The 17,348-nt window shown below is 48.2% G+C and overlaps 1 protein-coding gene across 50 annotated transcripts in view; it reads right to left on the bottom strand.

The window, feature by feature from the left end:
* Nucleotides 1-13,059: 13,059 nt before the first annotated feature.
* CELF4 (CUGBP Elav-like family member 4) overlaps nucleotides 13,060-17,348 on the bottom strand; it is a 299,281-nt gene continuing 294,992 nt past the window's right edge. For 40 of the 50 annotated variants that reach the window (XM_060310646.1, XM_060310648.1, XM_060310650.1 and 37 more), the window contains one exon: nucleotides 13,060-15,061. Coding sequence is in view for 9 of the 50 variants with exons in the window: in XM_060310636.1 (XP_060166619.1) it covers nucleotides 17,081-17,134 (54 nt within the window). In the remaining 41 variants the exon portion in view is untranslated. Of the gene's footprint in view, nucleotides 15,062-17,046; nucleotides 17,135-17,348 lie in introns of those variants that run through there. The other 10 variants (XM_060310636.1, XM_060310638.1, XM_060310639.1 and 7 more) reach the window with 2 other exon arrangements.

Here is a 17,348-nt window from a genome sequence, read left to right as displayed (position 1 = left end):
GCTGGCACCGGCACGCAGACCACGGCCCACGGCCTGACGGCTGCGGGGATGCCCAGGGCCCACTGTCCTTCACCTGTGCAGCAGTTATAAACTCTGGTTTTCCCCCTCGTTGTCCCTCTCTTCCCCATACTTGAGCCACTTTAAGCTCTGCGGTGGGCTTGTCTGGTGCTGAGAGGAGGGGCTGCAGGAAGGGGAGTTTGCTCTCCTGCCTCTTGTGGCTGCCGGTTGAGACAGGATGAGCTTCGGCCCCAGTGGGTGGTGTTCACCCACCGGCTGGAAGTGATTTAAGCTTGCTGGATTTATATAACACTGAGGAATGGTAAACTGTGTAAATTTGCTATGTTTTCCAGGGAAAGTTATTTATGGAGGGGCATTTTTAACTCAAGTGCAGGAGTGTTAAATCATTATAATAAATTCATGCTATCCAGACTTTCTTACATTGTAATAAATTTTTTCTAAGCATGAATGAGGAGATCCATGATTCCTCTAATATACCATTGTGTATTTCTTCTCAAAATGACACAGCTTACTATATCAACTTGGAGAATAATAGAAGATTTACTGAGTTGGAGAAAAAGGAAGTTGAGTAGCAATGAGTCTGAGAAGGGACTTGAGAGCGTGACCCCCAAGCAGAACTTCTCCCCGCCTCTCTGCTTGCTTCTCACCCGACAGGAAGGGCAGCACGTGCGGCCGCAGCCCGAGAGGGCCTGGCTAGGGGCACCTCCCTGAAATCTGCCAGTTGAGCCTTTGAACGGAGAAATGCGGCCAGGGACTCCAGCGGCCTTCTGTTCTGTCCTGTCCAGGGGGAGGTGTTAGAGTGGGGCTCTATTAGAAATGAAAACTCTCTCTTCCCATGATGTGAAATCCCTTCCAAAAGCATTAGTCTGGCTAGAGAGCTGCCCCGCGTACAGCCCTCTCTCATTACCTGTCTCACCTCCCTCCTCACTTGGCTGGACCAGAGGATGCATAGTTTTCATCAGATTCTCAAAGGAATCTGTAATCCAAAGAGTTCAGGAATCACTGGTCTTCAGGAAACTCTAAAGCATCTTTGAACTGTCCACTAGGTACAAGACAAAGTCCAGTGATGTGGTTCCTGGCCTCCAGCAGCACCCAGGAACTGTGTCGAGCTGCAATTAAAGTGCCCAGAAGTCGGCGCAGCCCCAGAGGCCTGAACGGTAGCCCCTAGGAGGGGGACTTCAATCAGAATTTCCTGGAAGATAAGATATTGTTGCTGGGCCAGGGCAGGAAGGAAGGAAGGAAGGTTCCCCAGACAGAGGAACACTTTGTCAAAGGCATGGAGACAGGGACCCCAAGATGAATGAGCTCATTGCTAGGCCTAGTGTTTAAACTTGGAGAGCAGCAGGGCCCAGCGGAAAGAGAACTGTGTAGACTCCGTTACTCAGCAACAGTTTTCCAGTTTACCTAGTGCTCCGTCAGAGGCTGAGGTTCAGGTCCTTGCTGTGCCACCGTAGCTGTGTGACATGTGCAAGTCCCTTCACCAGTGCAAACTCAGTGCCTCTACCTGCCAAATGTAGGGCAGCACACTCGTGCACGGCTGGCCCACAGACGACATGGGGATGCGGCGAAAGGATGCTCAGGCATCTGCTGAGTAAACAGCTGAGAAGCACTTTCTACATATCGGGTGCTTTTGTCATTTATCTAAAGTCTGGCAAGGGGCAGCGGGCCCCTCCGGAGCACGGAGAACTGCGGGTTCCATGGCAGCCAGGCAAACCTAGGATGGCCAGCCCCCCACCGTCTTGCTTACCTGCTGCAGGTCCCCACCTCACTGATGCTCCCAGCCCCCCGTCCTTGGTCTCCAGCAGGGCAGCCCACTGCACACCTGCCTATTTCAGAATACTGTTTACCTCGATCTCTCCCCTCAGCCTGGGAGTCGGGACTGTGCTCTCATCACCTCATACCCTATGCAGCGTCCTGGCCACCTCTGCTTCCACAGCCCTGACTCTCCAGACCCCAGCCTTCAGAGCTGTCTGGAGCAGACAGAGTCAAGAGTTGTTCTAGAGGGGTCCCTGGGGCTGCGGTCCGCCCGCCTCCATAAGGGCGCCTGTGAGCGGCTCGCAGCCCTTCCCTCTCCGCCCGTCTCCACTCTCCACCCGTCTCCACTCTCCACCTCTAGTATTTTCAAATCTGTCCCGTCTCCCTTCAGAACTGAAGATGATGTTGTTTTCTTGTTTTGCTAGTCAGGCTGCTCCTGGGAATGAGGGTGGGAGTAGGCACCCCCAGGAGCCAGGGCTGGCTAGTGTTTTCTCAGTGGCCTACAGGCAGGAGCCACAGTGGCCCCATCAGGCAGCCCGTGACACCAGCTGCTCATGTCCATGTCGGAGAGCTTCTCCTTTCAGATCCCCGGGACGTTTCCAGGGGAAGAAGGGGTGGGAGGGGTGCTGGTCCCTGGAGCACCCAGTCCAAACGGCTGACAACTGTCCCCAGGCTGGCCCAGCTAATGCTCAAACTGGCCAGATTTTTTTTTTTCAGACATTTAATTTTGAAGTCAGACCTACAGAAAAGTTTTAGAAATAATACAAAGAACTCCTGTACACCCTTCACCCGTATTCCCCAGTGTTAACATTTTAACTCATTTGCTTTATCATTCACTCTTTCTCACACATATATAAACGAACACACATATTATTACTTTTCTTCTGAAATATTTGAGAGTAAATTGCAGACATAATACTCTTCTTTCTCCTAATAATTCAGTATGTATTTCCTAAAAACAAGGACATCCTCTTGCATACCCACAGGACCATGATTGAAATCAGGAAATGAACATTAATAGAGCACTAGTATCTAATCTACAGACCATATTTAAAATTTTCCAACTCTCCTTTTTAACTTTTTAATTTCCTTCCCTCAAATATCCTTTTCGACAAAAGAAAAATAAAATCTAGCCAGGATCTAATCTGCGATCATAAACTGCATTAGTCGTCAAAATGGCTATCGTCAAAAAATCCACAAACAATAAATGCTGGAAAGGGTGTGGAGAGAAGGCAACCCTCCTACACTGTTGATGGGAGTGTAAGTTGGTACAGCCACTATGGAGAACTAAAAATAGAGCTACCATACGACCCTGTAATCCCACTCCTGGGCATATATCCAGAGAAAACCATAATTCAAAAGGATACATGCACCGCACCCCAATGTTCATTGCAGCACTCTTTACAATAGCCAAGACTTGGAAGCAACCTAAATGTCCGTTGACAGAGGAATGAATAAAGAAGATGTGGTACACATATACAATGGAATATTACTCGGCCATAAAAAAGAATGAAATAATGCCATTTGTAGCAACATGGATGGACCTAGAGATTGTCATACTGAGCGAAGTAAGTCAGAAAGAGAAAGAAATATCGTATAATAACACTTATATGCGGAATCTAAAAAGAAATGATACAAATGAACGTATTTACAACACAGAAACTTACTCACAGACTTAGAGAATGAACTTATGGTTACCGAGGGGGAAGGGGGAAGGGAAGGGATAGTTACCGGGAGTTTGGGATTGACATGTACACACTGCTATATTTAAAAAGGATAACCAACAAGGACCTACTGCATAGCACAGGGAACTCTGCTCAATGTCGTGTGGCAGCTTGGATGGGAGGGGAGTCTGGGGGAGAATGGATACATGTATATGTATGGCTGGGTGGCTTTGCTGTACACCTGAAACTATCACATTGTTAATCAACTATACTCCAATATAAAATAAAAACTTAAAGAAAAAAAGTTGTATTTAGTCATCATGTCTCTTTAGATGAGTACAAACCACTTATTTTGTAGGATGTTCCCCAATTTGGGTTTGTTTATTTTCTTATGGCCAAATTCAGCTGTGCATTTTCAGCAAGAATAAGTGATGTTGTGTCCTTCTCAGTGATTATACCAGGAGGCCCATGATGGCTGTTTCCTTCATTCCAGGTGATATTAACTTTGATCACCAGGTTAAAGCGATGTCTGCCAGGTCACTCCACTGTAAAATCACTACCTTTCCCTGTGTAATTTATAAGGATCTTGTGTGTGTGTCAGGAGGGGGTTACTTGAGACTATGTAAATACCATGTCTCATCTACCTTTGACCCACGAGTTTCAGCATGCATTGAGGACGACTGGGCACATTCCATTTAAGTCCGTAGTCTTCTGCTGTGTTCCCACTGCCCTCTTTGACCATCCCAGCACTAGGAGACAGGCTGGAAAAGGAGACAATGCTTATCCTCAGGGCCTTCAGCTAGGAGGGAGCTACACACTCAGAGCAACGGAGAACAGTGTGAACAAGGGCCCAGTGAAGTGGTCCCCACTCTGAGGGCAACAGGAAGTCAGAAAATAGGTGCTCAGTTTGAGTTGGAGCCCCCCTGGAGCAGATGGACCCTGAACTAAGGGCAGGAGAATTTGAATGGTCAGAAACTTGGGAAAACAGGAGAATCTGTGTCCTAAGCCATCTTTGAGGGCCCCGGTAGGACCCTCATCCCAGGAGGACCCTTGTCATCCCGGGAGCTCCCCGGGTACTGAGAAGACCAGGCTTTCTTCTGATTTCTGGTCAGAGTTTGGGCAAGGTAGGGCAGAGGGGCCTTGCCGAGAGGGTGCAGGCGCTGGGTGCTTCGGAAGGGGCTCACGAGAGGCAGTCTCCCAACCCTGCACCTCTTCTCGTCCATTCAGCAAACATCATCGGGCATCGGCTCTGTGCTGGGCACTGAGTTCGGTGCTAAAAGTACAAAATGCTCTCAGGTGGTTCTTGATTAAAGAGGATGCCTCAAGCCCGAGGCCTCTCCAGGTCACCCTGCACTCGGGACAAGGTAGCAAGTGTCATCTGCCAGTCGAGAGTGGAATAGAGGGGTGGGTAAAGCACTGCTCATCCAGGTGCTCAGTTCCCTCATCCAGGTGACTCTCATCTCGAGAGCTTGACTGAGGGCATTCGGGGCATCCCTCCTCTGCCCTCCCTCTTCTCCCTCCTGGCACTTAGCAGAGAGCTCTGGGCACGTGGGCGCTGTGCCGAATCCTTGAGACCTCACTTTGCAGAGGAGGAAACTGAGGCACAGGGGTCTGAGGCTTTCCAGGCCAGTCCCGCCTCCACTCTCCTGTTCTGTAGTTAGGCTGTGCGTCTTTGTCTGAGGCTTGGAAATACAGCCAGTAAGAGGCTTCCAAGTGAAGGGTTCTTACACTTGTGTCTTGGAACGGTAGCCCCCTCCAGAGTAATACAGTGATTACAAGCGTGGAACCTCCTATCGGGGACCAGGGCTCAAACCCCAGCTCTGCCAAACCATGTGACTTCCAGCACATCACTAAGCCCGCCTATAATACAGGGTCAAGGCTTCTCTTTAGTTTTTCTTTTTTAAACATCTTTATTGGAGCGTAATTGCTTTACAATGGTGTATTAGTTTCTGCTTTATAACAAAGTGAATCAGTTATACATATACATATGTTCCCATATCTCTTCCCTCTTGCGTCTCCCTCCCTCCCACCCTCCCTATCCCACCCCTCCAGGTAGACACAAAGTACCGAACTGATCTCCCTGTGCTACGCGGCTGCTTCCCACTAGCTATCTGTTTTACGTTTGGTAGTGTATATACGTCCATGCCACTCTCTCACTTCGTCACAGCTTGCCCTTCCCCCTCCCCGTGTCCTCAAGTCCATTCTCTAGTAGGTCTGCGTCTTTATTCCCGTCCTGCCCCTAGGTGCTTCATGACCTTTTTTTTTTTTTTAGATTCCATGTATATGTGTTAGCATACGGTATTTGTCTTTCTCTTTCTGACTTACTTCACTCTGTATGACAGACTCTAGGGCCATCCACCTCACCACAAATAACTCAATATCATTTCTTTTTATGGCTGAGTAATATCCCATTGTATATATGTACCACATCTTCTTTATCCATTCATCTGCTGATGGACACTTAGGTTGCTTCCGTGTCCTGGCTATTGTAAATAATGCTGCAGTGCGTATTGTGGTGCATGACTCTTTCTGAATTACGGTTTTCTCAGGGTATATGCCCAGTAATGGGATTGCTGAGTCCTATGGTAGTTCTATTTTTAGTTTTGGGTCAAGGCTTCTTGGGAGGGTTAACTGGGATGGTGTCGGTGAAGTAGCCGGGACACTGCCTGGGCAATCAGTAATGGAGTCTTTTTAGACAAGGCCCTGTGTCTTCCCCAGCATATTCCCCACCTACCTGAGACATCTTGCACTTCTTCAGGTCTGGGGTCCTTTGCTCCTCCATGTCCCCCTCCCTTGGGGTCTGTTTAACCCCTGCACACCCTCCAACACTCGGCCCAAGGGTCTCCTCCTCCCCAGCCTGGGCTACTGGGCTTCCCTCCTCAGGGCTACCCTGGGGCCCCTGCACAATTTATCACGTCGTCCTGAAGCTGTCTTCTACCTGTCAGAAAACCCCACGGGAGGGGTGAGCGCAGCTGATTTTTTTTTTTTTTTTTTTTTTGCAGTACGCGGACCTCTCACTGTTGTGTCCTCTCCCGTTGCGGAGCACAGGCTCCGGAAGCGCAGGCTCAGCAGCCATGGCTCACGGGCCCAGCCGCTCCGCGGCATGTGGGATCCTCCCGGACCAGGGCACAAGCCCGTGTCCCCTGCATCGGCAGGCGGACTCCCAACCACTGAGCCACCAGGGAAGCCCGAGCGCAGCTGATTTTGCAGTGTGACTTGGGGCGAGTTACTTACCTTCCCCAAGCCTCTGATTGGCCATCTGGCAGCACCCTGCAGGACGGCTCCCGGGAGTAGAGAGCTCACCCACGACACACCCGGCCTTGTGCCCAGAAGGCAGCTGCGTGTGTACGTCGTCATCACCCCACCCCTGGATCCTCACCACCCAGCTGGCACTTGGTATGTGCACTTGGTTGAGCAGGTGCGGAAACCTGTACACCCCCATCCCAAGGTGATGTTCATTAAAAAAGCAGAACTAATTGAGGCCCAAGTCTCACCCAAAGAAAAAGGCCTAAGCATGGGATCCCAGGCCCCGAGCAGGGCTGGAGTGCAGTGGGGCAGGGGGTGGGTCTGTCTGGTGGCCCTCGTGTTAGTTCCCAGGAGCTGCCTGTGCAGAGTGAAAATGCCCCACAGTCGCCTTGCTTCCGAAGCCCCTCTTCAGGGAGCGGAAGGGATGCAGGTTGACAGCACCTTGCTGCGCTGGATTTCCTGCCACCCGCATGCCCACGGCTCCCGGAGCCAGGCCCCAGGAGGAGGTGGGGAGAGAAGGGCAACAGCAAAGATGATTCACGTGGAGATTCTGGAGCCGAGAGGAATCTTCATGCCTCAGTTAGTGGAGCGTGGGGCCTTCAGGATTGGCTACGATTTCCCCTTGAGTTTTAGTGATGGAGAACGAGTTTGCACTGATCTTAACAATGTGCTTGTAGTTTTTTCCAGAGTTGTGCTGGGGAAAATCGTGCTGACACAGCTCAAAAGGGTTTTGAACTTCAGGTAGCTGCATAAAATGTTAACAAATTCTCCATCTATTTCAATTTAATTTCCTCTCCTTGTTCATAATAAAAGCTTAACCGGGTCTTTTTTCTGTCTCCCTCCACGTGCTCCCTCTGTCCTCACCAACAGGCGGGGAGGGTCACGTTCAGTAACCTGCACTCCCTCACCTTTAAGAGCTCCGGACCAGCCCAGATAATCAAGGAGAGGAGGGAAGAAAAGGACAGGTACCTAAGTCAGTAGAGGCGATGCCATTCCCTAAAGGTAGAATTGATATTATTGAGGAAAAAAAGTGAGAAGGAGGGAAAGGAGATGGGAGACACAAGAGAAGGGCTGGAGGGGAGCGACTGTGCAGAGAATTTACAACTGAGGGAGACAAGATGCTGACATTAAGAGCAGAGCTCTGCAGACAGACCTGGGCTGGAACCCTGATGCTGGGTCATCTTGGCCAGGACTTAACCTCTCTGAGCCTGTTTCCTCATCTGTCAAATAGGGATGATAACACCAACCTCAGAGAATTAGATGAGATTATAATTAAGCAGCTCTTAGTGTCTAGCTCAGGGCAAGCACCCCGGCAATGACAGCTCCACCGGGCCTCAGAGGGAAGCACCCAGTTGATTAGTGTGGACTGGACAGTCCCCAGTTCCTCTACTCAGCCAGGGGGTCCTCAGCAGCCCCAGGCCTGGGCTCATCTCCTGGGAATCCCACAGGCCAGCTTCAGGCCTGGGCATGGCACTGCCTGGCTCTGGGTCTGCCCCCCGAAAGTGAGGGTGATAGCTGAGTTCCTTACACCAAGGCACACACATCTACACACTAAAGACCAGGATAAACAAGAGCAGCTGGTAACACTGGCTGCCTCTGGAGACAGGAATGGGTGGCTGGATTCAGGGGTGGGAAGAAGACTTTTCATTATATGCTTTTTCATATTTTTTTGAATTTTAAAATATATCAATATGTTACCTATTCCAAAAAATAGATAACACTTTTTAAAAAAATTATTTATTTTTCGCTGTGTTGGGTCTTCGTTGCTGCGCGCGGGCTTTCTCTAGTTGCGGCGAGCAGGGGCTACTGTTCTTTGCGGTGCGCAGGCTTCTCATTGCGGTGGCTTCTCTTGTTGCAGAGCGCAGGCTCGGTAGTTGTGGCGCACGGGCTTAGTTGCTCCGCAGCATGTGGGATCTTCCCGGACCAGGGATGGAAGCCGTGTCCCCTGCATTGGTAGGCGGCTTCTTAACCACTGCGCCACCAGGGAAGCCCCCCCACAATAGATAGCACTTCTTTTTAAATGCAAAGACCAAACTAATTTGCAGCCTGAGGGCATATGAACCGGGACAGGATGGCTGCAGACAACGACAGCCACAGTGGTGTGGGGAAAGGAAAGGGAAGGGGCAGAGGAGCATCCGCGAATCGGGGTACCTGGGAAGGAGTGTGAGCTGCGAGAGACAGAGGTGTGTGCACCCCAGCATGACAGGCATTCTCTGGGAGTGTCACGGGCTGACTGAACTCAAGAGAAAACGACCGAAAGTGGTCTGGTGTCAAGTTCAAGCTCGTTTCTGTTGGGACGGGAATTGTCAGGGGAATGGAACTAAGGAAAGGGAAGGAAGAAGGGATCAGAGCCTGACCTTCTCATTCTGAGTATCTGCATTATTAAGGAGTTTACAACTCAGAGGACCCTTGGGATGTGGTCTGGCTGTGTCTGTCTCTGTTTACTGCTCACAACTCTTGGGGGCGGGGTGTATTATTATCCCCCTTTTAGAGATAGGAAAATTGAGGCTCAGGGAGGTTAGGTCATTTTGCAAAGTGACACAGAAGGTATATGCATCCCTGACGTCAAAGCCCATGCCTTTTTCACTCTGATACGCAGCCTCCAACCCTCCTCCTGGTCTGGGCAAATCCTGGTTAGATGTCCACAGAGGGTGCAAGTAGGGATGGAGACATGCAGAGGCCCCTGAAGAGATGAGGAGCTAGGCTAGCATGAGGGAAGAGAAGTTGGGGTGCTAAGGAGGGGCCTGGGGTGATGGCTGTCCACTAAGCAGGCCCTGGGGCATCTGGGAGAGTTGAAGACCAGAGACTGATGGGGGAAGGGGAGCTCTGCAGCAGAGAAAGGAAACCAGAAAGTAAAAAACTTATACTTGCAAATAGTTATCTGAGGGGAAGGAGTGTTGGCTATCCACTTATTCCAAATGTGCTATTACTTTAAAAGCATTTCCTGAACACCTACCTCTTCGGAACATGCTTTCAGTTGTCTGCAGTTTATTTCCTTCCTTCCTTAACTCATTCATTCCTGCAGGCAATGAATCAACATGGACTGAATACCTGACTGCCTGGAGTGAACAGTCTGTTGAAGGTGGGATGTCAGGGGTGCCTAATAATTGTTTGGGGGCGGATTCCATTTTGGGAGAGAGACAAATGGCACTCACAACCACGTCTGATGCTGTCACCTCGGGTGGGGCTGGGCCTCTGAACTCACTGCCCAGGTGTTGCTTACCCACCTTACCCGGGGGAGGAATGTCCATTTGGCTTTAACCAGGTGTAATTCAAACACTGACCCTGCAGACCCCGTGCCAGGAGGAGACGCGTATTTGCCCAGCCCAGGGGCGTTAGAACTTGGAAGGTGGATATTGGACCTGGAGGCACTCGTGTGGGTGGGAGAGCTCTGGGACATTCTGCGTCACTGTACTGGCGCTCTGTGTTCAGGAGAGGGTGGGATCTAGCTCAGAAACACTTTTCTCACATTAACATCAAACAGAAAGGAGGGGGAAAAGGAGAGAAAGAAAGAGAAAAGCAAGAGAGAAGATATGAGTACAAAGGGGTAGATGAAGAGCTGAAAGTCCTTTGAAAGTGCTGCCGGAACAGAGGCTGGAGGGAGGCCTGGCCTCACACCAGGCGCCGGTGCCCACCCATGGATGAGGCTGGGAGAGGCCACAAAGCCCCGCAATTGCCACAGCAAGGGTGCAGCTGCCCGACAGCCCAGAACCAGGCTGAACACGTCAATGCAGCATCGAAACTGTTGCGGGGAAACTGAGGCATCTACCAATGAAATGGTAACTTCAAAATAATTCACGAGTTGATGTACGTTAAAGTTAAGTGGTGTGTGCACAGGGGTTTGTTTTGCAAGTATCTCTACTTTCCATTATGCTTGAAATAAAAGGTTTATAATAATAAATAAAAAGTCTTTTAAAAATAGGGGAGGGACTTCCCTGGTGGTCCAGTGGTTAAGACTCCATGTTTCCAATGCAGGGGGAATGGGTTTGATCCCTGCTCAGGGAACGAAGATCCCACATGCCACGCGGCATGGCCAAAAGATGAAAAAAAAAAAAAAATTTTTTTTAATTTTAAAAAATTAAAAAGAAATAACTAAAAATAGGGGAGCTATGACGGAATCAAACACTTTAGGTAGAACATATCCGGCCCTCCATATCCATGGATGAAGAACCCACGGTTACGGAGGCCCGACTGCACTGCGCCGTTTTGAGCATCTACAGATTTTGGTATCCGCAGGGGTCCTGGAACGAATCCCCTGCAGATTCCAAGGGATGGCTGTACTAGCAGAGAAACAGAAGTCATAGAATATAAGCAGAAATTAATGAGAATTGTGTCTTGGGTTTTCTTAAATAACACTGCAAACCAGGGGTTCTTAACCAGGGGATGACGGACGAGCTGCGGGATCCCTGCACTCCCTGTAATCGTGTGCAAAGTGACCTGAGAGTCTTCAGCAACTTTTCAAGGAACCTATGGCTTCCCCCCAGAGGCTAATAAATTACATTCTCTCTTAAACGCGCTGTGCATATATTAGTCACTTGGTGCGTGGTTTTAAATAGAAGGTTTCTTTTATAGAACTGGCGGATTCACATCTGGGCCTTGTGTTTTCATCTCTCAGTCAACCGTGCCTGGAACAGAGCAAAAGAGGCCACCCCCCTGCACAGCCCAGCTCCTTGGGGGCAGCTCCCTGGGCCCCTACTGCCCCTGAGCCTGAGCGGTGGAGGTGGCAGGAGGGCTGTGCCAGAGAGAAGCACAGTGGGGAAGTGGTGACAAAGGCACAGGGGAGGTTTGGGGAGGCCCGTGAGGCTCCCTGGGGTCTGAGAGAGCGACAGGACGCAGTATGGTTGAGGCTGTCATCCTCTGGCGGACTCAGTGCCTTTCGGCGGCAAATGTCCAACAGAAACCACGGTTTTGAATAGTCTGAGGCTCGAAACCCAGAGAACTCCTTAGAAAACACCTCTCTGTTCCTCACAGTGTAGCATAACCCCCAGTGTGACACCCACCCCTTGCAGTGAATTCCTCCAAGAAGTCCAGCCCCTCACAAGCTCCCCAGAACTGGCAGGTTAAGTGTGGGTTATTGTCACATACTTATGAGGGAAGGTCTCATCTTGGTACTGTCTCCAAGTCTGAAGCCAAGACTTGAAGGCTTGCCCTGGGTCCTGATGCATAAAGGTCTTTTCTCCCCAGGCTAACAATTCCACAGGCTAGTGTGGGAAACATGGGATTGGGCCTTGGCCCTGGGAAGCGAGATGGGAGGAGAGGATAGAAGCAGGGTCCGGGTGCTGCTCTGCAGCTGGGGCTCTGCGTGCTGCTCTCCACCAGTCTTCCTGCAGAGAGGACAGGTGGGGCTGAGCCATTCCCCACTTTCTCACGGGAGGACACAGACAGACAAACACCCGGGTGTCCTAGGACTCTCGTCTTCTCCCCGCCCCACCACAAGGGTTTTCCAAGGTGAAAGCCCTTGGTGGAAATTGCCCATTCCTAGACCAAGCTGCAAGGCTGGAGGCTGGGGCAGGAGCTGTCGTAGGACAGAGTCTGATGAAGGCTTGAGGCTGGCATGCATGTCTGGGTTCCCACCTCAGGAGGACCTGTTCCCTCCTCTCCACCTCCCCTCCTCCAAGCCCTATTTCACATTCTTCCTCCTTTGGAGCCCTCCCCCCGACCCTCCCCCCAATACCTTCCTCTCAAACCTCCTGTGGCGTTCAGGGTTTGGACATCTCCCTCTCTCTGTCTCTGTGTCACGATACAGAGAAGGCGGCACCCCAAGCTCCTCCCACCAGAACTCCGCCTCTGAGGATCATCTAGAACCCACGGTCTTGTCCACCCAGGCACACTGTCAATGCAGTGGGAAGTGCAGGACCAAAAGTGCTGGCTGGCAAGTCTGGGGCTGTGTCCTCACCTTCCTTTACTGCGGGCCCTGCCTCCACTGCCTGCTTCCCCAGCTCCTCGCAGCACTTCGTCCCCACCCCAGCTCCAGTCTGGTGGCTTGCTTTTCCCCCTAGCAGAGAGGAAAGGGGGACTTCTTGTTAGGTTTGGGCACTGTGGCCATCCCTGCCCAGGAACCTAGGGATGGGTTTGCAGTGGAGACTTTCAGAGGCACACACCGGTCGAGAGATTTTTCTAGAGGGTCCAGGAAGCAGACAGATTCCACGGAGGGAAGGACCAAAGCTGCTTCCAGTGGGCCAGCCCTAGGCCCCAGAGGCACGGCTGGCCAGATTCCATGAACCACAGAGCACCACGGACAAGGCTTTTTTTTTTTTTTTAAACTGTGCTTTATTTAGGGCTAAGCTGGAGAAAGCGTCATCCAATAGTTACAGAAGGTTACAAGGAGTTTTAGGGAGTTGAGTGTGAAAAGAGCAGTTGTACTGAACTGCAGCTGTTTTGTTTTTTTCATTTTTTTTTTTTTTACAACATCTGGACATCCTAAAAGGAGCCAAGAAAAAGAAAATTTTAAAAATAATAATTAACCAACAAAATAGAAAGAAAGGAAAGGCAGAAGGCCTGAGAGGAACCAGATAGATGTTCTTCTAAAGCAAAAAAGAAAAAAACATGGTAGGTCCGAGGGCCCCCCAGCCTCCAGATGAACAGGACATCAGTGAGGAGGGCGTCAAGGCGGAAAGCCAAAGCAAGTCCTCCCAACGGTGCAAATAAATTATAATAAATATGTTATACTTTAAAATATATGTGTTCTTAAATAATTCAGTGTTTTTTTCTGATTCTGAGTTTTTTTAAGCAATGTCTTTTTTAACTGCTCTAAAGTCATTTACCAAAGATAAATATCGTGCTTTCATTAAATAGTTTTCCTTGTTTTTTTTTCTCTATCATTACAATTAAAAGTCCTACAAAATATGCAAATTTATTTACAGAAAAACAGAGCCGGCATCATTTAAACATCCCTGTTTTTCAAAATTCCTTGTAAACAGTTTCAGAAATTCTTCAAAGATTGTTTTTTTTTTTTTTTTCTCTCTCTTGTTTAAGGTTTTTGTGTGTGTGTGTGTTGTTTAGTTGTTTTAAGATGAAAGTTCCCAGGTCTCCCTTGCCCGGAAAGTCTCTGGAGCAAGCATGGAAGGCGAGTGAAGCAGAGGTGTCGAGGGCTTGCGGAGAGCGGGCGAGCGCGCGCAGCTCCCGGAGCGAAGCGAGGCGAGGGCGGAGGCGGCGGCGGGCCTTCCTGCCAGAGGCGCGGCCTCCACCGGAGGTGGGCAGCCAGGGGCCCACAGGTCTGGGCGGGTCCGGCCTGGCCCTCGGGGTCAATGGCATCCAACAGCACTCGCGGGGAGAAGGGATTGATGCTCAGTCTAAACTCTACAAAAGTACAGTCCTACAACATCTGGGATTTTAGCAGTAACGCTAACTTCTATAGGTTTTTTTTTTTTTTTTTTGCTTTCCTCTAATTTTTCTTCTATTATATAGGTATTTTAAACTTCTCCTTTTTAAAATTCTGTACAACTATTATGATTTTAAGAGGGGGAAGAGTTAGAAGCATTTACAGACTTTTCACAACAATTATCTTGCCTCGTCAGTCCCTTGTTTTCCCCTCCTTTTCTCACACTTCACGGTTAACGAGTTTTCATATTTTGTTACTTTCCCCGAATATCCACCAATTTGTTCGTCTTAACAGCTCCATCCAGACATATAATACAGAAAACCATAGGAAAGTGTCATAGACTTGAATGACAGTAATCAAAGCGCCTCTCAAAGTATCAAAGAACTATTATCTTGCTGTTTTAAAAGCATTGAAGCATTATTTTTCTTTTTTTTGTTTTTTTGTGTTTTTTTTTTTTTAATTACATTTTTCATAGAATCGCTCTAAGCTGTTTCAAGAACAGCCATGAGGCAGGAAGGAGGTTCTCCTCCGTTCCCCCTCTATTTGACCTAGAGCTACACATCTGCAATAAAAAGTTTGGTCCTTTGGTCCCTAAATAGCTAAAGGAATGACAGATAGAGATGATCAGCGGCGGCCTCCCAGCCGCCCCCCTGGGGACCAGGCCCCACCAGACACACCGCTTGCCCCAGCCTGCCTCAGGCGCCCATGGGCTGGAAAAGCCCCAGGGATCGGGAAGCAGCGGCCCTTCCCGGTTCCCAGCCCTGCAGCCTCCCCACCTTGTCTCAAGTTATTTTGTTTTAAAGTTGCCTTTTTTTTTTCTCATTTTTCTTCATCTTCTTCTTCTTTATGTCACATATATTTTTCCCCCAAACACGTGCCCTCTGAACTCCATAGACGCTATACTTTCCTTGAAGAAATGTGACAGTCACAGAGTGTCTGGAGTCTTCAGCTTGATTGATACTGGCTGATATGTCAAAGGTGTCATCCAACAGTTCTCATTTATAAATATATATAGAGAGAGGTTTGTTTTTTAATGTAGCCCGTTCAGCATCCTGCCCTAAAATGAAGAAAATCAGGGCTGATTAAGCCAAGAGAGGAAACACAAAACGCATCCAAACACCAAAAGGAACCTGCCTCGGGGGTTAGGGCGGGAGCTCTGGGGGATAGCGGGAGAGGGGGAAGAGACCAGTATGAGAATTAGTCATGATCATGATACATAAAAAAGAAATCGACTCTTCTAGTCAGAGTAAGAAACCACTGGGAGGTCTAGTGGTGATGGTTGTAGCTGAGGTTTGGTTGTTGGGAGAGGGTTTTTGATTTGGGTTCCTTTAGAGTTCTGGATTGGGGGACGGCTAGATCTAAGGGAAGAATTTGGGACTGTGGGATATGAATTCATCATTAAACTGATCTCTAAGGGATCTAGCCCAGATACAATATGTATACAGAAGCCTAGCAAACAAGATAGCAAAAATCTAGCAGCCCAGCCCACTCCCCCCCAAGATCCATGACATGAATTTTGCAGAATTCTTGCCCAGTTTCCAAGCCAACCACCTCTTTCCCAAGGTCACTATTTGCGAGGCTATGTATATATATGTGTATCTGGATATATGTGTAGAATATATTCACCTGCACATATGTGGATATACATGGATATGTGTGTATGTATATGCATAGATACACACATACACACACACACACACATAATATTTTTCTCATACATGCCAGGGAATTTAGAGGAAATTCAGCACTTCGAGGAAGTGGATGGGGAGGACCTAAAAGAAGTTAGAACGGATTTAATCATCAAAGTTAAATGAACTCAGACAATTCTTGATTTTGTTTTGAATGGTGGCTTTTTGGTGTTTTGTTTTGCATTTCAAAGAAAAAAAATCATGATCCGACTAGAATCAGAAGGAAAATGCTTAATCATTGTGAATTAACAAATGAGACTCGTCTCCATTCTAGCAAGCAGCTTCCACTTATACATGGGGGTGACTGGTTACATCAAGAGAGTTAGAACTGCAAAGCCCCCAGTTGAGGGGACAACGTCATGCGTATATCAATCCATGCTGGCAGGTTTTTCACACTGTTGATTCAACAAACAGCAAACCGTACACAGCAATCTAAACAATTACAACACCAAATAAAATAATAATAAAATTAAAAAACACTTGTCAAGGACCCTTTTTCAGTTGTAAACAAAAAGGTGCATTTTGCTTTTGTTAGTACTGTTTCTTCCAAACCGACCAAAAAGCCCTCCCAACTCCCAGGCCCCCACCTCCCTCCCCACATTTAATTTAGCAGAAGTGGCTACAATACAAACCTTACAATTGCTACCGGGCTCTCTCTCAGAGGCCCCGGGCTTTGAACTCTAGGTTTTTGGTTTAGAATTTTTTTTTTTTTTTTTTTTTTTATCATTCTGTTACTGTAGAGATTTTGTTTTTGTTTTTTTCTTTTTGTTTTTCCTTTTGAAGTGAGATTTAAAATAGCCTAACTGGAAAAAGACCAGACCTAGGAAAGTGTCAATTGAAAAAGGCCCCCAAATTTCTAGAAAAAAATAAAATCACAATATTTTCAAGTGCAAGTAAATCAACCACGCATAGATACTTTTAAGATGTTTTCCTCATTTTTAAGAAAAAAAAAATAATGGTTTGCACAGTTAATGATCCCATGTCCGATAATTCGGGAATTCATCTTTATTTTTACTATTTTTTTATTCTTTTGTTTTTTTTTTCTCTATGTGACATCTAGAGAAGCATAAAAAACGCTGAACAAGAAAAACCAAACAACAGAAAGTAAAACCACTGCAAGCACCAAGAACGAAACGAAAATGAGCACAGCAAAAAAGATTGTGGCAGCACAAAAGTCAAGAAAATGCACGTGTGATCATGACTGGCCAATCATCAACTGATACAACATCCAAGAAAAACGCTCCAATCACAGCACCTCCACGAAACTTGACGGCAATTGTCATGCAACCGATTCTTAGCCTTGTTACATGACGCCATCATGTCACACTGTGAACTTTGAGTTGATTTGAACTTACGGATGGGGGACTGTTTTCTCCACTCTCATGTGATTACGTGAACTTTATTCCTAGCTCAGCGCGAGACTGTGGTGGATTTGACTGGCCCTGGTTGGGTTGTTGGAATTTGATTGAATGACAAAAGAAGAAAAGATTTATATATATATTTATATATGTAGAGAGAGAGAGAAAGAGAGAGAGGACAAGAGAGTGTGGGCAAGGGGGGAGGAGGAGGGGGGGCGGGTTGGGTCGGGGAGTGTGGGGGGTGGGACAGGGAGAGTCGGGTTGAGGGTGAAGAAGGGCAAGGAAGAAGTTAAAACAA

The sequence above is a fragment of the Globicephala melas genome, chromosome 13 (genome assembly GCF_963455315.2).
Source record: "Globicephala melas chromosome 13, mGloMel1.2, whole genome shotgun sequence".
NCBI lineage: Eukaryota > Metazoa > Chordata > Mammalia > Artiodactyla > Delphinidae > Globicephala > Globicephala melas.
The sequence above is the reverse complement of the archived record's forward strand: the minus strand, read 5'-3'. Positions and strand labels throughout refer to the sequence as shown.